This window comes from Canis lupus, chromosome X (genome assembly GCF_048164855.1).
Source record: "Canis lupus baileyi chromosome X, mCanLup2.hap1, whole genome shotgun sequence".
NCBI lineage: Eukaryota > Metazoa > Chordata > Mammalia > Carnivora > Canidae > Canis > Canis lupus.
Genome location: NC_132876.1, coordinates 58,058,514 through 58,083,530, shown reverse-complemented (window position 1 = coordinate 58,083,530; position 25,017 = coordinate 58,058,514). Strand labels below are relative to the sequence as shown.

At 37.5% G+C, this 25,017-nt stretch overlaps 1 protein-coding gene across 4 annotated transcripts in view; it reads right to left on the bottom strand.

Annotated features, from left to right (window-relative positions):
• POF1B (POF1B actin binding protein) overlaps positions 1-25,017 on the bottom strand; it is a 108,898-nt gene that overhangs the window by 33,647 nt on the left and 50,234 nt on the right. For all 4 annotated transcript variants that reach the window (XM_072817950.1, XM_072817952.1, XM_072817951.1 and 1 more), the window contains one exon: positions 3,073-3,203. In XM_072817950.1, coding sequence (XP_072674051.1) covers positions 3,073-3,203 — 131 coding nt within the window. The remainder of the gene's footprint in view (positions 1-3,072; positions 3,204-25,017) is intronic.

Below are 25,017 nucleotides of genomic sequence, written 5' to 3'. Positions count from 1 at the left end.
TGAAAAAAGAAATAAAAATGGGTGGAAGACATGACTAGACATTTTCCCAAAACAGAGACAGCCAACAACACATGAAAAGATGCTTAGCATCACTGGTCATTGGGGAAATACAAATCAAAACAACAATGAGATATTACCTCACTCCTGTCAGAATGGCTAAAATCAACAACACAAGAAACAACACTTGTTGATAAGAGTGTGGAGAAAGGGGAACACTCTTTTAGTATTGTTGGGAATGCAAACTGGTGCAGCCACTCTGGAAAGCAGTACTGATGTTCCTTAAAAAGTTAAAAATTGAGCTCCTCTAGGATCCAGCAATTGCATAACTAGGTATTTACCCAAAGAATACAAACATACTGATTCAAAGGCATACATGCACCCTTTGTTTGCAGAAGCATTATTTACAATAGCCAAACTATGGAAACAGCCCAAGTGTCCATCAAGTGATGAATGGATAAAGAAGCATGGGTATATATATATATATATATATATATATATATATATATATATATATATAATGGAATATTACTCAGACCCAAAGAGAATGAAGTCTTGCCCTTTGCAATTGCATTGGTGGAGCTAGAGGTTATTATGCTAAGAGAATAAGTCAGTCAGAGAAAGACAAATACCATATGATTTCATTCATACATGGAATTTAAGAAACAACAAATGAGCATAGAGGAAAAAAGAGAGAGAGAGAGAGAGAAAGAAACCAAGAAACAGACTCTTAATTATAGAGAACAAACTGATGGTTACCAGAGGGGAGGTTGTGGGGCAATGGGTTAAATAGGTGATAGGGATTAATGAGTCTAATTGTTATGATGAACACCAGTGTTGTATGGAAGTGTATGGAAGTGTTGAATCATTATATTGTACACCTGAAACTAATATTACTTTGTATGTAAAATAAAATAAAATAAAACAAAATAAAAACTTTAAAATATTATTTAAAACACTGGGATGTCATCTCAACCCCTAGGAAGAAAGGAATATAATAAGGAAAAACAAAAACAAAATAAAGAATGAAAAGTAGAAAAGAGGGAAGAAATAAAGAGAAGGAAATTGATGACCTTCTAACAGAAAGTCTTAATCGCCAAAATTTTATAAGACCCTTTCCACTGTGGAGTGTTTACTAATGTGGAGATACAACTTTTCTATTTCTTTTGTGTATGTGGTATTTTAGGTACTCTAGGAATTAAATTCAAGGCTTTGTATTGCTTAAACACACATTTAAATCATTCATGTAAATTTATCAAAACCCTTCAATGAAAAAGTTGTTCCAAAACCACTGATTACACCTTTCCTAGGATAATCATCATGAAATAACATAACTTCCTTTGCTCAGTTACTTTGTCTACATCTAATTAGTATGAAACTAATACATTTGGAATATATTTAGCTCTCATTCTATAACCCTTTTTTGAGTAGCAACTTTGTCAAATCCATGTGTTCTGAACCATTTGGGGGCAATACAAAACACAAATACCATCTTGCTTCATATAAACAATAATTGTTCCAAGACAAAATTTGAACAATGTCAAACCAGTCTAAATACTGTGAACTTTTCAAATTTGATGATTTAAAAAATTGATGATTTCTTCAATTTGCCTGCAATATCTTAAATAATTTGGAGATATATGTCTAATACTAAAAGGTCAAGTGATCTGCCTAAGGAGAAAAGGTTTTCAGAACTTGGGTACTAATCCCAGATTTTTTGACTTTGTGGCCTAGGTAAGTTATTCTCAAACTTGAGCATATACCAGAATCCTCTGGAGGGTTTGTTGCTGGCCCCTACTCCCTGAGTTTCTGATTCTGTGGTGCTATTTCTAAATTCTCACATGATGTTGATGCTGTTTGTAAATGTATGTCTTAAATCATTTTGGCTTATAACAAACCTAAGAGATAAGTATTGTTATTATAATTCCTATTTAACAGATGAAGAAACTTAGGTACAGAGAAATCAAACAAATTGCCTGATATTAAACATCAAGTATGTTACAAAAGCCAAAACATAAGCCCAGGATATGAACTCTGGATCTGAATCAGAGTACTTAATCCTAAGTCTCTATATGTTCTTGATTTTACAATGTGATACTTTGATAGAAATATTCACAGGCCATGATGAATGCACAGAAGAGGAATACTTGACCAAACTAAATATCTAAGGGAGGCTTTGTCAAAAAGCTGAGTCACAGTTTATAGGTAAAAGTGTACTCAAAAATGTTTAATCCATTTCTAGTACTTAGTAGCTGTTATGACCATAACTTTTGGGATGTAGCTTATGGAATTCATTTCATGACATAATATGCTCTCATCTATGCATGAATAGTTGATAAATTATTTCTGTATATATATTTAAATACATATTATTTAGTACATAATTATAAAATATACATATTTGCATTTGCACTAATTTACAGATGCTTATATAATTTATGTTTAATATGTTATATGTAATATATATTAAAATAATATGTAACATTTATTATAACACTAAATGTATATTAAATTCTGGCCTTTGTACATTGAGCACAAATCAATAGAAGATGAATAGCAGTGTATTGACAGTGGAATTGTATCTTGTATTATCACTATAATATTTTACAACAAGTCATAGTATACCATGCATTTTTTGAACTCCTTATCCAAGAGGTTGCATTTGCCATCAAAGTATGTTAGAAAAGAAGGTTCACAGAATTCTTTACTAATCTTAATTCTTTACTAATCTTAAAGAGATCACTTGTGTGATCTCTTTTGATGATTTTCATGAAGTATATTAACTCTTAAAATGAAACATTTGCTCATATAGTTACCCTGTTTATCCACTAAAAGTGCTAGAGTTTTGGAGTACCTGGCAGGCTCAATTTGATGGAGCATGCAACTCTTGATCTTGGGTTATGAGTCTGAGCCCCCTTTTGGGTGTAAAAACTACTTAAAACCCTAAAAAAAAGTACTAGAGTTTTGCTGTGAACCTAAAACTGCTCTAAAAAATAAACTATATTTAAAAAATACCAAAGTATCATCAAATGTTTGGTAGCTACAACATTGAGGTAAAAATGATATTTACAGTACCTTCCTCCAATTCTCTGCAAATGTTCTAATAAGCAGTAATATAGATCTGTATTTTTACGGCTTAGATCAGCAAGCAACTCTCCAAAATATTTGGGGTCCAACTTTTCAGGGCCATCATCTTGAATTATCACCTGAAGAAAGCATCAAGCACAATTATAAACAACATTAAGTATTTCTAAGTTAATAAATATTTTGAGAAAGTTATGTAACTTATTAATACAATTAACTCATTACAAAGTCATCACATGAATCAGCCCACTAAATTTTCTTTACATCTGAGGTACACATTTTACAATATGAGATGAATTTAAAGGAAAATCAACATTGCAATGACATTTTCAATTTTATTTCACTAATCTAAGTGACCCAATGAATGCAAAACTTGAATGATTTATATAAAAATTCTTGACATACATGCTTAAATAAAACAGTAAAACAAATCTCTAAATTGCCTATTATCACCACATGGCTTACTCTTCTGTTCCCTGTTGGAAAAGAACATGTGAATTATTTGAATTATAAAATAATTAATTTAAAAAATTAATTTTATTTGGACTTGCATCTTCTCGGTGAAAGGTAGCTTAATTTATTGGCATATCTTAAAGTTAGATTAAATTTGCTTTCTCAATTCAATACGTTTTTATGTATTTCTTCTTATATTCCCTCCAGTTATTATTCGGACTGAATATCTAGTCAATCTGACATGGAAAAGAGTAGCTAAGGGCGAAATGTAGAAAATTCATAGACTTCAAAGACATTTGAAATCCTAAACACAAATTACTATGAACAGTGTCCTAAATAAGACCTATTCTATTGCCTTCATATAATTTGGTACCTGTCATTTCAAAAATGTTGACACCTTGCCTTCCATCTCCAAAACAACACTACCTAGAGGCTAATAACTTAGATTGCATTCCATGCTACCTTTGTTATTGCATGTGGGACCAAAGGTGTCCTATAAATGCATTTATTATGATAAATGGACTTCAAATTTGAGCACTCATACTTCCTTTTCAACCTGTCCTCTGAATGCAGATGCTAAAAAATCATGGATGCTGAGGCAAATGGAAGATTTACAAAGATTGCAAAGTAAGCAAAGATGAGATTTCATAACCATGTCTGTGCTAAGTCATTTATAAAACAGATATACTGGGGTGCTTGTGTGTCACAGTATGTTAAACACCCAAATCTTAGTTTCAGCTCACGTCATGATCTCAGGGTCATTAGACTGAACCCCACATTGGGCTCTACACTCAGCACAGAATCTGCTTGAGATTCTCTCTCCTCCCTCTGCCCCTCCCACTTGTGCTCTCTCTTTCCCTAAAATAAATAAATCTTAAAAAAATAAAATACAGATAAATATAAAAGGCCATATTCAAAGTGCAGTATAGTATTATCATGTTTTCATTAAGATATATATTTTTTTCACATTTTTGAAAGTCTTGATGAATCTACCACAATGTTATCTTGTTCATATACCCTCTGAAGTTGGTTTCTTAGAGAAGTAATGATTGCCTCCTAAAAAGAGTAAAGTCTCCTGTGTAAAGGCATGAGCAGATAAACTGGCAAAGTCAATATCATCATACAATATGTTAAAATGTCATAGAATTATTAAGTTGTGTATATTCAATATAAAACCTTCAAATGCTAGCATCAATATAATACCAGTTTTTATTTCCCAACATTTTCTCTGTTCAATCATAGTAGATTTCACTGCCCTGGGCACACATCATGTTATTCCTGTATCTAGTCTTTACTCATATTTTTCACTGCTTGGAATACTGTCTGCTTCTTGCTATGTATCCAAATCTTACCCAAACTTTGAACACCATCTCAAGATTGAATATCACCATGAAAATTGAAAGTACACCAGCCAACAAGCTAATTCAACTTACCTCTCTGTGCTCAATTTTCTTAAATTGTTTTCATATTATTTTACATATGTAAATCTTGTCCTCTCAGGACTCCCTATCCTGAAGAAATAAACTTAAGAGTAAAGAATGAGGGGAATTTGGGTGGCTCAGACAATTAAGGATCAACTCTTAGTTTTGGCTCAGGTCATGATCTCAGAGTCATGAGATTGAGTTCCATATTAGGCTGTATGCTCAGGGCAGAGTCTGCTTGAGATTCTCTCCCTCTCCCTCTGCTCCTCCTCCCATTCTCACTCTCTAAAATAAATAATTAATTTAAAAAAATCTTTTAAAAAAATGAGTCATACTATTTTTTGTCTCCAAAACATTTATTTAGTGAATTAAAATGCATGATATAAAATAACTATTAGGAATAATATTTAATTCCATTTAAGCCATGATATTTTTAAGAAAAAGTTATTTGGAAATTTGTCACATCACTTGAAGATGAATTAATAGCAGAATGTCAATTTTGCTAAACCAAAATTTTAAGGGAAGGAAAAACTTCAAAATATACGACATTCATAATAAACATATTCAGCCTAAACGTAATGAGGTATATAAAGGATATGAAGAAAATGAAGGGTTAGAGTGACTGCCCAAACTTCAAAACAACATTTTACAATAATTCTTTAGGAAGACAATCCCTCATAGACTTGTGTTAATGACACCAAAAATTTAGACAAAAATGTGGTTGAAATAATTGTTAGATTACGTTTTAATAGTTGAACTCAAAAGGTATATTAAATTTGCAAAAACTGTGAATCCCAAGCAAAAATTCTTTTCAGAAAGTATGTTTCTAAAAAACTTTTTCATGAATTATAATCTGCAGGGCATGAAAGAGTAAGTGATATTATTAACTATGTTACTTCTGCATCCTGTACATCAGAGATTTATTTAGACAGAAATTTTTTTAAGTATGACAGCAGAGTAAACTGATTATTTTAACTTTTTCTGCTTTACTCGCCTACTTGTCTCGGTCTCACAGAAAACAATAAAGTGTATCTGATTGGAAAAATACTTCTAGAACAAAAAATCCATCTTTAACAACTGCTATGCAACTCTTATTGACAAAGGAAGAAACATAATGAAGGCGATAAGTAATTTAGAAATTTCAGGTATGTTCTATTAGTTCTATGCATAGAAAGTAAACATAGCTAAACATAATTCAGAGAATAACTGTCTTTAAGTGGGAATATAATAGTCTGGTCATCCTTCAGCCAAAGACAGATTTTATGACATGTAAGAGATTTCGGAACTACTTTATCAAGATATTCCAACAAAATATGATAGCACTCATACATACACTCATACATGCTAAAACAGGCTGGGGATGCTTGGGTAGCTCAGCGATTGAGCCTCTGCCTTCTGCTCAGGGTATGATCCCAGGGTCGGGGATTGAGTACCACATTCGGCTCCCTGTGAGGAGCATGCTTCTCCCTCTATATGTCTGCCTCTCTCTGTGCCTTCATGAATAAATAAATAAAATCTTTAAAAATGGCTGACTGAATGCATGAAAATTGTTTATTTGCAGAAAACTGCTAAACAAATCACCAACTATGTATGCCAAAAGTGCAAGTATTATTTAGTTGATGCCTGATGCAAAGATCCTATTGTTCTACTCAGGAAAAGATGCTAAATTATTGTGCATGTGATATAGCTTAGATGCAGTTGAAATTCAGAGGTAATTTTGTTATCTGGAAAACCAAACACATTGTTCCACTGTTACATTTTATTTTATTACTTTTTAAAAATAAATTTATTTTTATTGGTGATCAATTTGCCAACATACAGAATAACACCCAGTGCTCATCCTGTCAAGTGCCCCCCTGAGTGCCCATCACCCATTCACCCCCACCACCGCCCTCCTCCCCTTTCACCACCCCTAGTGTGTTTCCCAGAGTTAAGAGTCTTCGTGTTCTGTCTCCCTTTCTGATATTTCCCACACATTTCTTCTCGCTTCCCTTATATTCCCTTTCACTATTATTTATATCCCCCAAATGAATGAGAACATATAATGTTTGTCCTTCTCCGATTGACTTATTTCACTCAGCATAATACCCTCCAGTTCCATCCATCTTGAAGCAAATGGTGGGTATTTGTCATTTCTAATGGCTGAGTAATATACCATTGTATACATAAACCACATCTTCTTTATCCATTCATCTTTCGATGGACACCGAGGCTCCTTCCACAGTTAGGCTATTGTGGACATTGCTGCTATAAACATTGGGGTGCAGGTGTCCCGGTGTTTCATTGCATCTGAATCTTTGGGGTAAATCCCCAGCAGAGCAATTGCTGGGTCATAGGGCAGGTCTATTTTTAACTCTTTGAGGAACCTCCACACAGTTTCCAGAGTGACTGCACAGGTGCACATTCCCACCAACAGTGTAAGAAGGTTCCCTTTTCTCCGCATCCACTCCAACATTTGTGGTTTCCTGCCTTGTTAATTTTCCCCATTCTCACTGGTGTCAGGTGGTATCTCATTGTGGTTTTGATTTGTATTTCCCTGATGGCAAGTGATGCGGAGCATTTTCTCATGTGCATGTTGGCCATGTCTATGTCTTCCTCTGTGAGATTTCTGTTCATGTCTTTTGCCCATTTCATGATTGGATTGTTTGTTTCTTTGCTGTTGAGTTTAAGAAGTTCTTTATAGATCTTGGAAACTAGCCCTTTATCTGATACTTCATTTGCAAATATCTTCTCCCATTCTGTAGGTTGTCTTTTAGTTTTGTTGACTGTATCCTTTGCTGTGCAAAAGCTTCTTATCTTGATGAAGTCCCAATAGTTCATTTTTACTTTTGTTTCTTTTGCCTTCGTGGATGTATCTTGCAAGAAGTTACTGTGGCCGAGTTCAAAAAGGGTGTTGCCTGTGTTCTCCTCTAGGATTTTGATGGAATCTTGTCTCACATTTAGATCTTTCATCCATTTTGAGTTTATTTTTGTGTATGGTGAAAGACAGTGATCTAGTTTCATTCTTCTGCATGTGGATGTCCAATTTTCCTAGCACCATTTATTGAAGAGACTGTCTATCTTCCAGTGGATAGTCTTTGCTCCTTTATCGAATATTAGTTGACTATAAAGTTGAGGGTCCAATTCTGGATTCTCTATTGTGTTCCATTGATCTATGTGTCTGTTTTTGTGCCAGTACCACACTGTCTTGATGACCACAGCTTTGTAGTAGAACCTGAAATCTGGCATTGTGATGCCCCGAGTGTGTTTTTCTTTTTTAAAATTCCCCTGGCTATTCGGGGTCTTTTCTGATTCCACACAAATCTTAAAATAATTTGTTCTAACTCTCCGAAGAAAGTCCATGGTATTTTGATAGGGATTGCATTAAACGTATAAATTTCCCTGGGTAACATTGACATTTTCACAATATTAATTCTTCTAAACCATGAGCATGGTATATTTTTCCATCTCTTTGTGTCTTCCTCAGTTTCTTTCAGAAGTGTTCTATAGATTTTAGGGTATAGATCATTTACCTCTTTGGTTAGGTTTATTCCTAGGTATCTTATGCTTTTGGGTACAATCATCAATTGGATTGACTCCTTAATTTCTCTTGTCTCATTGTTAGTGTATAGAAATGCCACTGACTTCTGGGCATTGATTTTGTATCCTGCCATGCTGCCAAATTGCTGTATGAGTTCTAGCAATCTTGGGGTAAAGGCTTTTGGGTTTTCTAGGTAGAGTATCATGTCATTGGCGAAGGGGGAGAGTTTGACTTCTTCTTTGCCAATTTGAATGCGTTTAATGTCTTTGTCTGATTGCTGAGGCTAGGACTTCCAGTACTATGTTGAATACCAGTGGTGAGAGTGGACATCCCTGTCTTGTTCCTGATCTTAGGGGAAAGGCTCCCAGTGCTTCCCCATTGAGAATAATATTTGCTGTGGGCTTTTCGTAGATGGCTTTTAAGATGTCGAGGAATGTTCCCTCTATCCCTACACTCTGAAGAGTTTTGATCAGGAATGGATGCTGTATTTTGTCAAATGCTTTCTCTGCATCTAATGAGAGCATCCTATGGTTCTTGGTTTTTCTCTTGCTGATATGATAAATCACATTGATTGTTTTACGAGTGTTGAACCAGCCTTGTGTCCCGGGAATAAATCCTACTTGGTCATGGAGAATATTTTTCTTAATGTACTCTTGGGTCCTATTGGCTAGTATCTTGTTGAGAATTTTTGCATCCATGTTCATCAGGGATATTGGTCTATAATTCTTCTTGGTGGGGTCTTTGTCTGGTTTTATAATTAAGGTGATGCTGGCCTCATAGGACAAGTTTGGTTGGACTCCATCTCTTTCTATATTTCCAAACAGCTTTAGTAGAATAGGTATGGTATCTTCTTTAAACGTTTGATAGAATTCCCCTGGGAAGCCATCTGGCCCTGGACTCTTGTCTCTTGGGAGGTTTTTGATGACTGCTTCAATTTCCTCCCTGGTTATTGGCCTGTTCAGGTTTTCTATTTCTTCCTGTTCCAGGTTTGGTAGTTTGTGGCTTTCCAGAAATACGTCCATTTCTTCTAGATTGCCTAATTGATTGGCATATAGCTGTTCATAATATGTTTTTCATTTGTATTTCCTTGGTGTTGGTAGAGATCTCTCCTTTCTCATTCATGATTTTATTAATTTGAGTCTTCTCTCTCTTTTTTTTAATACGGCTGCCTAATGGGGATCCCTGGGTGGCACAGCGGTTTGGCGCCTGCCTTTGGCCCAGGGGGCGATCCTGGAGACCCGGGATCAAATCCCACGTCGGGCTCCCGGTGCCTGGAGCCTGCTTCTCCCTCTGCCTATGTCTCTTCCTCTCTCTCTCTTTCTCTCTGTGACTATCATAAATAAATAAAAATTTTTAAAAAGGCTGCCTAATGGTTTATCTATCTTATTAATTCTTTCAAAGAACCAACTCCTGGTTTGTTGATCTGTTCCACAGTTCTTCTGGTCTCGATTGCGTTGAGTTCTGCTCAAATCTTTACTAACTCACTTCTTCTCCTAGGTGTAGGATCTATTTGCTGTTTTTCTCTAGCTCCTTTAGGTGTAAGGTTAGCTTTTGTATTTGAGTTCTTTCCAGTTTTTGGATGGATGCCTGTGTTGCGATGTATTTCCCCCTCAGGACTGCTTTTGCTGCATCCCAAAGATTTTGAACAGTTATATGTTCATTCTCATTAGTTTCCATGAATCTTTTTAATTCTTCCTTAATTTCCTGGTTGACCCTTTCATCTTTTAGCAGGATGGTCCTTAACCTCCTCGTGTTTGAAGTCCTTCCAAACTTTTTGTTGTGATTTAGTTCTAATTTCAAGGCATTATGGTCTGAGAATATGCAGGGGACGATCCCAATCTTTTGGTATCGGTTCAGACCCGATTTGTAACCCAGTGTGTGGTCTATTCTGGAGAAAGTTCCATGTGCACTTGAGAAGAATGTGTATTCAGTTGAGTTTGGATGTAAAGTTCTGTAGATATCTGTGAAATCCATCTGGTCCAGTGTATCATTTAAAGCTCTCGTTTCATTGGAGATGTTGTGCTTAGAAGATCTATCGAGTGTAGAAAGCGCTAGATTCAAGTCAGCAAGTATAAGTGTATTATTATCTAAGTATCTCTTAACTTTGGTTATTAATTGGTATATTTGGCAGCTCCCACATTCGGGGCATATACATTGAGGATTGTTAAGTCCTCTTGTTGGATAGATCCTTGAAGTATGATATAGTGTCCCTCTTCATCTCTCACTACAGTCTTCAGGGTAAATTTTAGTTTATCTGATATAAGGATGGCTACCCCTGCTTTCTTTTGAGGACCATTTGAATGGTAAATGGTTCTCCAACCTCCTACTTTCAGGCTGTAGGTGTCCTTCTGTCTAAAATGAGTCTCTTGTAGACAGCAAATAGATGGGTCCTGCTTTTTTTATCCAGTCTGACACCCTGCGCCTTTTGATGGGGTCATTAAGCCCGTTCACGTTCAGTGTTACTATTGAAAGATATGAGTTTATTGTCATCATGTTATCTATTCAGTCCTTGATTTTGTGGATTGTTCCACTGTACTCTCTATTTCCTGGTCTGAATGCCTGTTTCCCTTCCCAGATTAGGAAAGTTTTCAGCTATGATTTGTTCAAATACATATTCTGGACCTCTGGCCCTTTCGGCGCCCTCAGGAACCCCAATTAAACGTAGGTTTTTCTTCCTCAGGCTGTCGTTTATTTCCCTTAATCTATCTTCATGGTCTTTTAATTGTTTGTTTCTTTTTTCCTCAGTTTCCCTCTTTGCCATCAACTTGTCTTCTATGTCACTCACTCGTTCTTCCACCTCGTTAACCGTCGTCTTTAGAACTTCTAGTTTGGATTGCATCTCATTCAATTGATTTTTAATTTCTGCCTGATTAGATCTAAATTCTGCAGTCATGAAATCTCTTGAGTCCTTTATGCTTTTTTCTAGAGCCACCAGTAGCTTCATAACAGGGCTTCTGAATTGGCTTTCTGTCATTGAAGTGTAATCCAAATTTTGTAACTCTCTGGAAGAGAGGACTGTTTCTGATTCTTTCTTTTGAGGTTCGGTTTTCCTTCTAGTCATTTTGCTCAGTGCAGAGTGGCCAAAAACAAGTTGTATTGGGAAAAGGAGAAAAAGAGAGGAGAGAAAGAAGGAAAGAAAAGAGAAAAAGAAAAAAGAAAAAAGGAAGAAAAAAGAAAAAAAAGTGAAGAAAAAGATAAAGAAGAAAGGGTGGGGGAAGCAAACAAATCAAAAAGCAAAAAAAAAAAAAAAAAAAAAAAAAACATGGGGAAGTAAGTATCTTCTGTTTCTGTATACTTTAAGTCCCTTGACTTCCCCTGGAACTTGTCCGTCTAGCTGGTCTTCTGGGGGAGGGGCCTGTTGTGCTGATTTTCACGTGTTAGCACTTGGAGGAGCTGCTCTGCCCCTTGCCTGGTGCAGGGCTCAGTGGGGGTTGTTTACCCCATGAGCCCCAGGAGGAACAACCACAGTGACCTCGGCCAGCTCTGGAGCCCTGTATTCAGCTCCCACAGTAACTATGGAGCTCTCAGCCTGCAGGGCCTGGAGGCTCCGGGGCGGGCCGCTGATCTGCTCAGCTCTGGGCAGGAGCGTCCTTGCTGTCCTGGGCCCTCCCAGCCTCTGCCTGTCCCGGGGGGAGGACGGATTCTGGGCTGTGTCCCCAGCACCCTGTGCTCCCGGGCCTGCGCTGTTGGATTCGCGCTCCCAGCCGGGCAGCCCCCTCTCCTCAGAGCCACCGCCCGAGCCCCTCCGAGCTGCTCCCGGGTCCAGCCGTGCACGCGTTGCAGCCCTTTAGAGAGCTCAGCGCACTCTCCTGGGCACGCAGGTGTCTGTTAGTGTCCCAGGTAGCCCGAGGGCATCCCTGCCCTCCTGGGGTCCTGCTCTAACTCCCTGCCAGCCCCTTTCCGCCGGGAAGATTGGTGAAGCTCCTGCTTCTCCAGGACGGGGCTTTTCTGTCCTGGGGACACTTGCCCCGGCCTCAGCCCGGCTCCTCGCGGGGCCCCTCCCCCTTGGATGCCTTTTGTTTCTTTATTTCTTTTTCCCCGTCTTCCTACCTTGATAGAAGCGCGAACTCTTCTCACTGTAGCATTCCAGCTGTTCTATCTTTAAATCTCAGGCCGATTTCGTAGATTTTCAGGATGATTTGAAGGTTATCTAGGTAATTTTGTGGGGACACGTGACTTGGGCACCCTACTCTTCAGCTATCTTGCCCCTCCCTCCACTGTTACATTTTAAATGCAATGTTTAAGTGACAGGTTTTTTAAGCGATGGCATAAAGTAGCAAACAAAATATCAGAATGTTTTAGTTTGTGGGACTATTTTTATAAAACTACATTATAAATACTGATCCAATCTTCAATTCAAAAACTGGAGAGAGGTCTTTCAATCACAATTAAAGAGAAAAGTTTAATAACTTACCATAAAACCATCAGTGGTACCCTATACTACAGCTAGATAAAAACATGTTTTTCTTCATCAATCTTACTTGAGAGAGAACATCTATTTAGTACTGTAAAATGTAGTGTGGTAACCACAAAAACAAGCTAGCCACAGACTGAAGTTATTGTTTCTATGTTATAATAATATTGAAATTGTAATAATAATTTTTTATTTTAAACAAATCAAGATTTATTATTTCTTGGAAGTCAATTCTATATTGAGAATACTCATCTTAGGTCTTGACTAAAGAGTGATTTTAACAACTGCCATAAGCAGCTAGCCATAATGTGTATTTGCTGCATTCTAAACTCCACAGGAAAGCTATATTAAGAAATTTTGTTTTCCTAGTAGCCAAATACACCCAACATGAAAAGAAATTAAAATCCAATTACAAAGAAATAGCAACTTTAATAACACGGATTGTCATTTATCACTCTTGACACTGAAAATAATTTCTAAATCAAAATAATCCATACAAGGGAATGGATAGGGGTATAAGATGGCCATTCTCATATGTTGCTGATACTTTTTAAAGGCAACTTAATGATCCATGTCAAGTATCTGTATCAAATACCATATAGTTTGGAACCAGTAATTTCTATTCTAGGAGTCTAAACATACCTCAGATTTGTAGACAAAAAAATGTACAAGATTATTATGTTTGCATTATTTACAGAGGCAAAAAGAAATGAACATAAGAACAATTGTTAAATCTATGATTACATATTAAGTGCTTATAAAAGTTATGTTTTGAAAAGTGGTGTATATGTTTATATATAAAGGCTATAATTAATTTATTAATGGATTAATCATATTACTTTTTGGTGAAAGAACTGTAGTTGTTTTTCCTATAAGTTTATGCATATGTGTATAGTTCCAAATTTTTCACAAAGAACATGTGCAGGTATAATTCACTTCAATGAACAGAGAAATAAAGTGAGGATTGGGAAGAACAATAAGTCAATCATCTGCTTTGTGTCCATCTCTCTATTCACAAAAGTGCAAAGATGATGATAGGTATAACTACTGGTTTTCACATTAGAAGTTCTCTATGTCAAAAAGAGTTGGAGGTGGTGGTGTTAGACTTGTAATTTTGGCAGATCTCTTTTTTTTTTACAAGAAGCTTGTCCTTTCAAGCTGTTATATGCCATTTTTTTCACTATTTTTTTTATTTTTCTGTAATTTCAGAGCCTCTCTATGCTTCATTTCTGCTTTTCTTCTTTCTGCCAGAGCATTAAAATCAGGTTCATATTCTTTCACCTGTTAGTGTCTTTCCCCCATACTTCTTAAACTTGCAAAATATTTTTTCCAAATCTTTATTTTCTGAATTTGTGATTCTTTCCATTCTGTCCCTTAGTTTCTCTGCTGAATGAGTTAATTGTTGATTTCTCCTGCTTTATATTTTCTTTTATCTGTAAAGCAATATTCCTTTCCTGTTCTCGAACTGCAGTAATCTTAGTTTTTGTCAACTTTCATAATCTTCCTTTAAAATGCAAGCTTCCTCATTAGGATGCAGTCTCAGCTTGCCAGCATTCACTGTCTTTCTTTTCATTTCTGGGTATTTCAAATATAAAGGTTCTGAGAACTAGGAACCTGGAGTCAGGAACCACAGCTCAGACAGAGAAGGACTCAGCACCTGTGCCCCACCAGCTTCACAACAGTCTTTTGTGTACCTGCAAGGCAGCAATCCCCAAGTTCCCATCACTCTGAGTCATACTTCTTGATATATCCTATAGTAACTAGCACAATTCTGGTTGAACACCGTGTGGTTAGTTGCTCAGTAAATACTTACTGAATTGAAAGAAATCACCTATATACCTGGTCAGAAGTGATCCCAAATGCTAGTTGACTCTGGAAATAGTTTTTTTTTTTACAGGTTTCTCTCTTAAAAAGCTGTCCAAGAATGGTTAAAGCCAAAAAAGAGTATAGATAGCACTTCCTCAAGAATGTCATGATGATCCTTTACATTCTCTTCATAAGTTTAGGTTAAGTCTAATTACAGCAACTAAACTGAATTCCTTGCAAAGTAAGAGATGACATTTGAGTTTTACCTAGATATCTATATCTTGGCAGTAAGCTCCTTAGTGGTAGGCCCCTATCAGGAAATGAAGATCAAAACTGGGCAAGTCTTTATTCAAAATAATCAAATGAGCACTTTTGATTTCAAGTTTTACACATGCATTTCTCCCGAATGAAGCATCTATATATTTAACAAACTGAGAGTGGCTTAAAAACATAGTTTCCAATATGATTTTAAAATTAAAGATTAATTGGATATGGGGAAAATATAGCTGCCATATCAGTGTCATTCTATGATCTTCAGATTATTTCATTGCTGTAGCTGGCCAGATAGATAACCCCTCTCTGCTTCACCTCTCTATGTGTGCCCCTTCCAAACTGTACCTTTCTGAAGTAGAAGAGGATATTTCTTTAGGCAAAAAATATTCAAGTGCTGAGCTTCCATTAGAATTTCCAAAGAACTGAAGATGGCGGAAGAGTAGGGTCCCCAAGTCACCTGTCCCCACCAACTTACCTAGATAACTTTCAAATCATCCTGAAAACCTACGAATTTGGTCTGAGATCTAAAGAGGGAACAGCTGGAATGCTACAGTGAGAAGAGATTGTGCTTCTGTCATGGTAGGATGACAGAAAAAAAAAGAAATAAAAAAGCATCCAAGGCGGAGGGGCCCCCATGAGGAGCCAAGCCAAGGACAGTCGGCGAGTACCCCCAGGACAAGAAAGCCCAGGCCCAGAGAAGCAGGAGCTTCACCAATTTTCCAGGACAGAAAAGCGCTGGCAGGGAGCTCGGGCAGGATCCCAGGAGGGGTGGGGGGGGGGATGCCCTCAGGCTCCCAGGGGCACTGAGGACCTGCAACCTGGGGGAGAGCGTGCCACACTCCCTGGCTAAGATCCTTAAAGGGCTGCAGGGCCCGCCTGTTGGGGGCCCCGGGAGCAGCTCCAGGGACAACTCAGGCAGTGGCTCTGCGTGGAGGGGAACACGTGCCCCACGAGTGAGATTCCAGCGGGGCAGGCCACGAAGCCTAGGGCACTGGGGGACACAGCCCAAGATCTGACCCTCCCCCCAGGACAGGCAGAGGCGGGGAGGACATAGGACAGTGAGGACGCTCCTGCCACCCAGGTGACCCCAATTTGTGCAGATCGGGACCCCCGCCTGGGAGCATCCAGACCCCTGCGGACTGGGAACTATAGTAGTTACTGTGGGAGCTGACTCTAGAGCTGGGGAGCTGGCCACCGCCACTGTTGTTGTTCCTCCTGGTGTCACCTTGTATCTGGGACAGAGCAGGGGCCTCACAAGATAAACAGCACCCACTGAGCCCTGCACCTGGCAGGGGGCTGGGCAACACCCCCAGGTGCACACACCTAAGAGTCAGCACAGCAGGCCCCTGTCCCAGATGATCAGCTAGAAGGACAGGGGAAAAGCATGATATTGACCAAGCAGCACTGGAAAGTGCCAGGGGAAGTCGAGGGATTTACAGTATATAGAATCAGAGGATACTCCCTCTTGTTTTTTGTTTTCTGTTTGATTCCCCCCCCTTTTTCTCTCTTTTTCTCCCTTTTCCAGTACAACTTATTTTTGACCACACTGCACTGAGAAAAATGACTAGAAGGAAAAACTCACCACAAAAGGAAGCGAAACAGTCCTCTCTCCCACAGAGTTACAAAATTTGGATTACAACTGAACGTCAGAAAGCCAATTCAGAAGCACAATTATAAAGCTACTGGTGGCTCTAGAAAAAAAGCATAAAGGACTCAAGAGACTTCATGAATGCAGAATTTAGATCTAATCAGGCAGAAATTAAAAATCAATTGAATGAGATGCAATCCAAACAGGAGGTCTTAACGATGAGGGTTAATGAGGTAGAAGAACGGGTGAGTGACATAGAAGACAAGTTGATGCCAAGGAAGGAAACTGAGGAAAAAAAAGAGACAAACTATTAAAACATCATGAAGATAGATTAAGGGAAATAAATGACAGGCTCAGAAGGAAAAACCTACATTTAATTGGAGTTCCCAAGGGCGCAGAAAGGGACAGACGTCCAGAAAGTGTATTTGAACAAATATATCTGAGAACTTCCCTAACATGGGGAGGGAAACAGGCTTTCAGATCCAGGAAATAGAGAGATCCCCCCCTAAAATCAATAAAAACTGTTCAACACCTTGACATTTAATAGTGAAACTTGCAAATTCCAAAGATAAAGAGAAGATCCTTAAAGCAGCGAGAAACAAGAAATCCCTAAACTTCATGGGGAGAAGTACTAGGGTAACAGCAGAAGTCTCCACAGAGACCGGGAAGGCCAGAAAGGGCTGGCAGGATATATTCAGGGTCCTAAATGAGAGGAACCTGCAACCAAGAATACTTTATCCAGCAAGGCTCTCATACAGAATAGAAGGAGAGGTAAAGAGCTTCCAAGAGAGGCAGAAACTGAAAGAATATGTGACACCAACCAGCTCTGCACGAAATATTAAGGGGGACTCTGTAAAAAAAGAGGAAGTCCAAGGAAATAAATCCACAAAAACAGAGACTGAATAAGTATCATGATGACACTAAATTCATATCTTTCGACAGTAACTCTGAACGTGAATGGGCTAATGACTCCATCAAAAGGCACAGGGTTTCAGACTGGATAAAAAGCAAGACCCATCTATTTGCTGTCTACAAGAGACTCATTTTAGACATAAGGACACCTACAGCCTAAAAAAAAAAAAGGTTGGAGAACCATGTACCATTCAAATGGTCCCCAAAAGAAAGCAGGGGTAGCCATCATATATAAATTAAAGTATATCCTAACGACTGTAGTAAGAGAAGAAGAGGGACACTATATCATACTTCAAGGCTCTATCCAACAAGAGGACCTAACAATCATGAATATCTATGCCCCAAATGTGGGAGCTGCCAAGTATATCAATCAATTAATAACCGAAGTTAAGACATACTTAGATAATAATACACTTATACTTGGTGACTTGAACACATCGTTTTCTATAATCGACAGATATTCTAAGCACAACATCTGCAAAGAAACAAGAACTTTAAATGATACACTGGACCTGATGGATTTCACAGATATTTATAGAACTTCATATCCCAATGCAACTGAATATACATTCTTCTCAAGTGCACATGGCACTTTCTCCAGAATAGAACAAATACTGGATCACAAAGCAGGTCTTAACTGATACCAAAAGATTGAGATAAGCCCCTGCATATTTTCAGACCATAATGCTTTGAAATTAGAACTAAATCACAAGAAGAAGTTTGGAAGGAATTCAAACACGTGGAGGTTAAGGACCATCTTACTAAAGATGAAAGGGTCAACCATGAAATTAAGGAAGAATTAAAAAGATTCATGGAAACTAATGAGAATGAAGATACAACCATTCAAAATCTTTGGGATGCAGCAAAAGCAGTCCTGAGGGGGAAATACATCGCAATACAAGCATCCATCCAAAAACTGGAAAGAACTCAAATACAAAAGCTAACCTTACACCTAAAGGAGCTAGAGGAAAAACAGCAAATAGATCCTACACCCAGCAGAAGAAGAGAGTTAATAAAGATTCAAGCAGCTCTCAACGAAATCAAGACCAGAAGAACTGTGGAACAGATCAACAAAACCAGGAGTTGGTTCTTTGAAAGAATTAATAAGATAGATAAACCATTAGCCAGCCTTATTCAAAAGAAGAGAGAGAAGACTCAAATTAATAAAATTATGAATGAGAAAGGAGAGATCACTACCAACACCAAGGAAATACAAACGATTGTAAAAACATATTATGAACAGGTATACGCCAATAAATTAGGCACTCTAGAAGAAATGGACGCATTCTTGGAAATCCACAAACTACCGAAACTGGAACAGGAAGAAATAGAAAACCTGAACAGGCCAATAACCAGGGAGGAAATTGAAGCAGTCATCAAAAACCTCCCAAGACACAAGACTACAGGGCCAGATGGCTTCCCAGGGGAATTCTATCAAACGTTAAAGAACAAACCATACCTATTGTACTAAAGCTGTTTGGAAAGATAGAAAGAGATAGAGTATTTCCAAACTCGTTCTATGAGGCCAGCATCACCTTAATTCCAAAACCAGATAAAGACCCCACCAAAAAGAAGAATTATAGACCAAAATCCCTGATAAGCATGGATGCAAACATTCTCAACAAAATACTAGCCAATAGGATCCAACAATACATTAAGAAGATTATTCACCATGACCAAGTGGGATTTATCCCCGGGATGCAAGGCTGGTTCAACACTCGTAAAACAATCAATGTGATTCATCATATCAGCAAGAGAAAAAACAAGAACCATATGATCCTCTCCATAGATGCAGAGAAAGCATTTGACAAAATACAGCATCCATTCCTGATCAAAACTCTTCAGAGTGTAGGGGTCGAGGAACATTGATCTGCATCTTAAAAGCCATCTACAAAAAGCCCACAGCAAATATCATTCTCAATGGGGAAGCACTAGGAGCCTTTCCCCTAAGATCAGGAACAAGACAGGGATGTCCACTCTCACCATTGCTGTTCAACATAGTACTAGAAGTCCTACCCTCAGGAATCAGGCAACAAATAGAAATAAAAGGCATTGAAATTGGCAAAGAAGAAGTCAAACTCTCGCTTTTCACAGATGACATGATATTGTACGTAGAAAACCCAAAGGACTCCACCCCAAGATTGATAGAACTCATTCAGCAATTCAGCAGTGTGGCAGGATACGAAATCAATACCCAGAAATCAGTGGCATTTCTATACACTAACAATGAGACTAAAGAAAGGGAAATTAAGGAGTCAATCCCATTTATAATTCCTCCGAAAAGCATAAGATTCCTAGGAATAAACCTAAACAAAGAGGTAAAGGATCTATACCCTAAAAACTACAGAACACTTCTGAAAGAACTTGAGGAAGACAGAAAGAGATGGAAAAATATTCCATGCTCATGGATTGGAAGAATTAATATTGTGAAAATGTCAATGTTACCCAGGGCAATTTACACGTTTAATGCAATCCCTATCAAAATACCATGGACTTTCTTCAGGGAGTTGGAACAAATAATCTTAAGATTTGTGTGCAATCAGAAAAGACCCCGAATAGCCAGGGGAATATTGAAAAAGAAAACCATAGGTGGGGGCATCACAATGCCAGATTTTAGGTTGTACTGCAAAGCTGTGGTCATCAGGACAGTGTGGTACTGGCACTAAAACAGACACATAGGTCAATGGAACAGAATAGAGAATCCAGAAGTGGACCCTCAACTTTATGGTCAACTAATATTCGATAAAGGAGGAAAGACTATCCATTGGAAGAAAGACAGTCTCTTCAATAAATGGTGCTGGGAAAGTTGGACATCCACATGCAGAAGAATGAAACTAGACCACTCTCTTTCACCATACACAAAGATAAACTCAAAATGGGTAAAAGATCTAAATGTGAGACAAGATTCCATCAAAATCCTAGAGGAGAACACAGGCAACACCCTTCTTGAACTTGCCCACAGCAACTTCTTGCAAGATACATCCATGAAGGCAACAGAAACAATCAACAAAACTAAAAGACAGCCTACAGAGTGGGAGAAGATATTTGCAAATGACCTATCAGATAAAGGTCTAGTATCCAAGATCTATAAAGAACTTATGGAACTCAAGAGCAAAAATACTATCCAATCATGAAATAGGCAAAAGACATGAACAGAAATGTCACCAAATATATAGACATAGGCATCAAGCACATGAGAAAATGCTCCGCATCCCTTGCCATTAGGGAAATACAAATCAAAACCACAATGAGACACCACTTCACACCAGTGAGAATGGTGAAATTTAACAAGACAGAAAACAACAAATGTTGGCAGGGTGAATGTTGCAGTGAAACTCCGGGACACCTACACCCTGATGTTTCTAGCATCAGTGTCCACAATAGCCAAATTGTGGAAGGAGCTTCGGTGTCCATTAAAAGATGAATGGATAAAGAAGATGTGGTTTATGTATACAATGGAGTATTACTCAACCATTAGAAACGACAAATACCCACTATTTGCTTCGACGTGGAGGGACCTGGAGGGTATTATGATGAGTGAAATAAGTCAATCAGAAAAGGACAAATATTATATGGTCTCATTCATTTGGGGAGTATAAAAATTACTGAAAGGGATTAAAGGTAAAGGAAAGAAATGGGTGAAAATATCAGTGAGTTTGAGAAAGCATGAGAGACACCTAACTCTAGGAAACAAACAAGGGGTAGTGAAAAGGGAGGTGGGCGGGGGGTTGGGTGCCTGGGTGATGGGCACTGAGGGGGACACTTGGCGGGATGCACACTGCGTGTTATGCTATATGTTGGCAAATTGAACTCCAATAAAAAAAGTTAAAAAAAATACCATCTACCATAGTACCTGAATATAGTAAATGCTAAGTAAACATTTGTTGCAAGGTAAGTAGTAAGTTGTTTGTTATAAAGGATGAAATTGATGCTAAATGTTAAGTATGATAGATGGAAAAGCACTAGCTGGTAGAGGTGTTTTAATAAAGCATACTGAACATGGACTTCAGTGAAACTCTGATCAAGGTTTTGTTTGCTACTTTTTGGGGTGTACGTGTGTGTGTGTGTATGTGTGTGTGTGTGTGTACACTTTTACATGCTATAAAATGAGATGATTTTTTCACTCCCAACCACGTGAAAAAACGTAGGTGGTTTGGATTGCCATTTTACAATGAATACAGGTGATTGAATCTGTAAAATTTTGTGAAAGCTTACATTATTCTTTCTGACTAGAAAATAAAATGTATGATATTTTCCTATAGTACAAGTAACTGTCAAGACTTCACGAAGCTTTTTCTCATGGGCAATGGAAACTTTGTCACTAATCAGGTTTTCCCTTTTTTCTTTTCTATGGTTTTGAGAAAGCTCAGAGTGATGATTTTAGCCTGGTTTTCCTAATGACGTGGAACGGTATGGTCTGCATGTCTGTGTACTCTTTTCCTTCTGGTGTTATTACTCCATTATATTAACACAGTCCCTGACAGCTTTTTCTATCTTATTACCTCTTATTTGTTCTCTTAAGCTACTCAAAATTCTTTTTTTTCTCCTTTTTTGTATTGAAGTGGGATATATATCAAAGAAATCAATATTAAATGAATATGCATTTTTTAAAAAATAATTTCTTGGTAACGCCTTTGTTGCTAGCTTTTTCTCCTTTCCACTTCTCTGTCACTTCTATATCCTGCCATTCTTTAGTATATAATTTATTCAAGAAATGGAACCACATCTTTATGTAAGGTAAGCCATTGGAGGAGGAACTTACTATGTATATGCAGTAGCTCTTTTAATGTAATTTATCTTCTATTCTAATTTTTCTTTCTTAAACCAAAGGCTCTAATCTATGCCCACAAACCACATGCAGGTTTTAAAAGATCTCAGTGGCATGATTCTTTTCATTCATTCAGCATACATTTATTGAGAACTTACTAAGCATTATCCTAAAGTACACTTCTAAGTGCTACTGAAAAATATACATAAAATACTATCTTCTCTCTTAAGGGTTTATGGTAAAAGACCATAAACATATGTATCTAAATAACTTTAATGTAAGAGATTGACCAATTAGTAAGGGCTATAAAGAGAGTCACAGATCACATACTAAGGGAGTTATAAGAAGGAAACCTAACTTTCAGTTATATGAAGGAGGTTATACATAGGAAGAATCTTCAGACTATGACCACTGATTAGGTTTAGAGTGACAATAAGGAAAGTAAAAGTAACGTTAAATTCCAACTCTTTTGATTAGGGCAGTGGAAATATTAATGAAAATAGGGGACATAGAATGAAAACCTTAGGGAGTCAGTTGGAGGTGACTGTGGAACAGCCAAGTAGAAATGTCAACTAGTCCATTAAAAATGATGAATTAGAGCTGAGAAAGAAAGTTTTGGGAGATGTTCATGTAAAGATAATCATATGAAGGTGTCCATATAAATGTTGCATAATTCGAGATTTTATATCTTATAGTCAATAGAGGGAGTAGAGAAAGGAGAAGGAAATCATGGATATGCCCTTTGGGGAAGACCACCTGATGAAAGAACAAAGAGAAGCCTGAGAAAAAGACTTAGAAGCAGCAGGACAGTATAATGGGAAGAAAAAATATCAAGAACAGAATGGATCAACAATGTTGCAACAATATTTGCTGCAGAACTGGAACAAGAGAAGAACAAAGAAAAGGAAATGGAATTTGTGACTTGGAGGTCAATAAAGACAAGTTTAGGAGCAAGTCAAAACTAGAATCTGCTTTTTAAAGTGTTAAGGAATGTGTGGGTACTGAGAAAATGGCCACAGTAAGCATGCTTTCCTCCTTTAGGAATTTTTCAGGTTGAAGGGAATGAAAACATAAGCCAACAGAATGAATGGTAGAGTTGCTAAGGGAGTCACTTTAAAGACAAGGTTAAATTCTTAATTCTTGAAAATCAAAAGAATCAGAAGTTTGCAGCAAATAGGGAGAAAATTTTCAGTGAAGTGGGGCATTGAAGGAGTTTTCATAATGAACTCAAATTGTGGTCTTGAACCAGTAGTATTAAGACAATCAGGGTACTCTGAGATATAAATTATCCAGTCCTCGTATTTAAACAAGCCCTCAACTGATTCTGATACATTATAAAATTTGAGTTTCACTGGCCATTCTCAGGAAAAGGTAAAACCACCTGCACAGAGGGAGAGAACTGCAGTAGAATCCAGAGAATGAAGATGGCAATTAAGATAAGTATTAGATATTGAAGACTGTGGTAGCAAGTCAATTAGAATTAATTAAAAGGAATGTCTAGCAACAGAGAGAGTTCAGCAAGATAGAGACAATCTGTTCTAGACTAAATTGGCCTAGTTTGTGGACTTTCTTTAGCTCACAGAGAAATCAAAATCTAGAGGCAGAGAAAGTAGATGGTAGCTACCCAAAGTAAGGGGTCAGCAAAATGACAATAGCAATCAGAGAAGGCAATACAAATTTTAAGGGTTTCTAGTAAAAAACATTGTTAAATTGGATGACAGTGGAGTTTAGCCTGGCTTAGAACTGAGGGCTGGAGAGCTTGGTGAGGGTGAAGTTCAGTAGGAATGAGGAAGGAGATGAAGTAAGGAAGTGATGATAACAGAAACAGACATTAAACAGTTTCAAGTGATGAAGTTCAAGGAGCAGCCAAAGTCTGTGAGGGCTGTAGTGGAAATTAAGAAATTGAAGGTGATAAAGAGCCATGAGGACAGAGTGTGGGGGAATATCACTGATACGAATGATGAAGTTCCCTTAGTTGATTCCAGGGCAAGAATCAGCAGGAAGTGGAGGGAAGATTGTAACCTACCAATGAAACTGTCAAAATATGGGGAGAGTAACTAGGTTAGTAGATAGTGACAATTCAAGCTGAAAATTATGCTGTGTATTTTTTGCAGGGTTTTATAGAGAGGAGACAGTTGATCAAAAAACCCAGACCGAGTGTGTAAAATTGTTTTGAGAAAATAATTAGCAATAGATATACAAAAAACAAAACAAATAAAAATTAGGGAATTATTAACACCAGCAAAGAAAACCAAAAACAAGACAGTTGTATTAATAAAAGAAGCAAAATAGTATACAAATTGGTTCAGCAGTAAATAATATTTTCATAGCATTAATAATATAAACACTGAATACTGGTTTAGCAAAAAAATGGGGATTTAACTATATAGGGATGATGGAAGGGATGGAAAGGGATGGAGCATTAATAGAACTAAATCCTTATGTACCTGAAATTATCAACAGATAATATACAACATTGATACATCAAGAAGTAGCATAAGAAATTGCATATTATATAGCTGTATGGAGGTAAATACCAGAAGAAAAAGCTAAGAGTTGAAAATTGTTGTCTCTGGGGAATGAGTGTGCATGAAAAAAGTTGGATGAGGATGCTAAAATATACCTTTTAGTACCATTTTAATTTTTAAGCTATATACATGCATTACTTTGATTTAAAAGAATAAAAACTGTTCTTTTTTAAGTAACAATTCTTGTTTGCCACAAAACAGTTTAAAAGGGCACCAGTGTAGGAAGTGGCAGGAGACAGATAAAGGTAGAGTT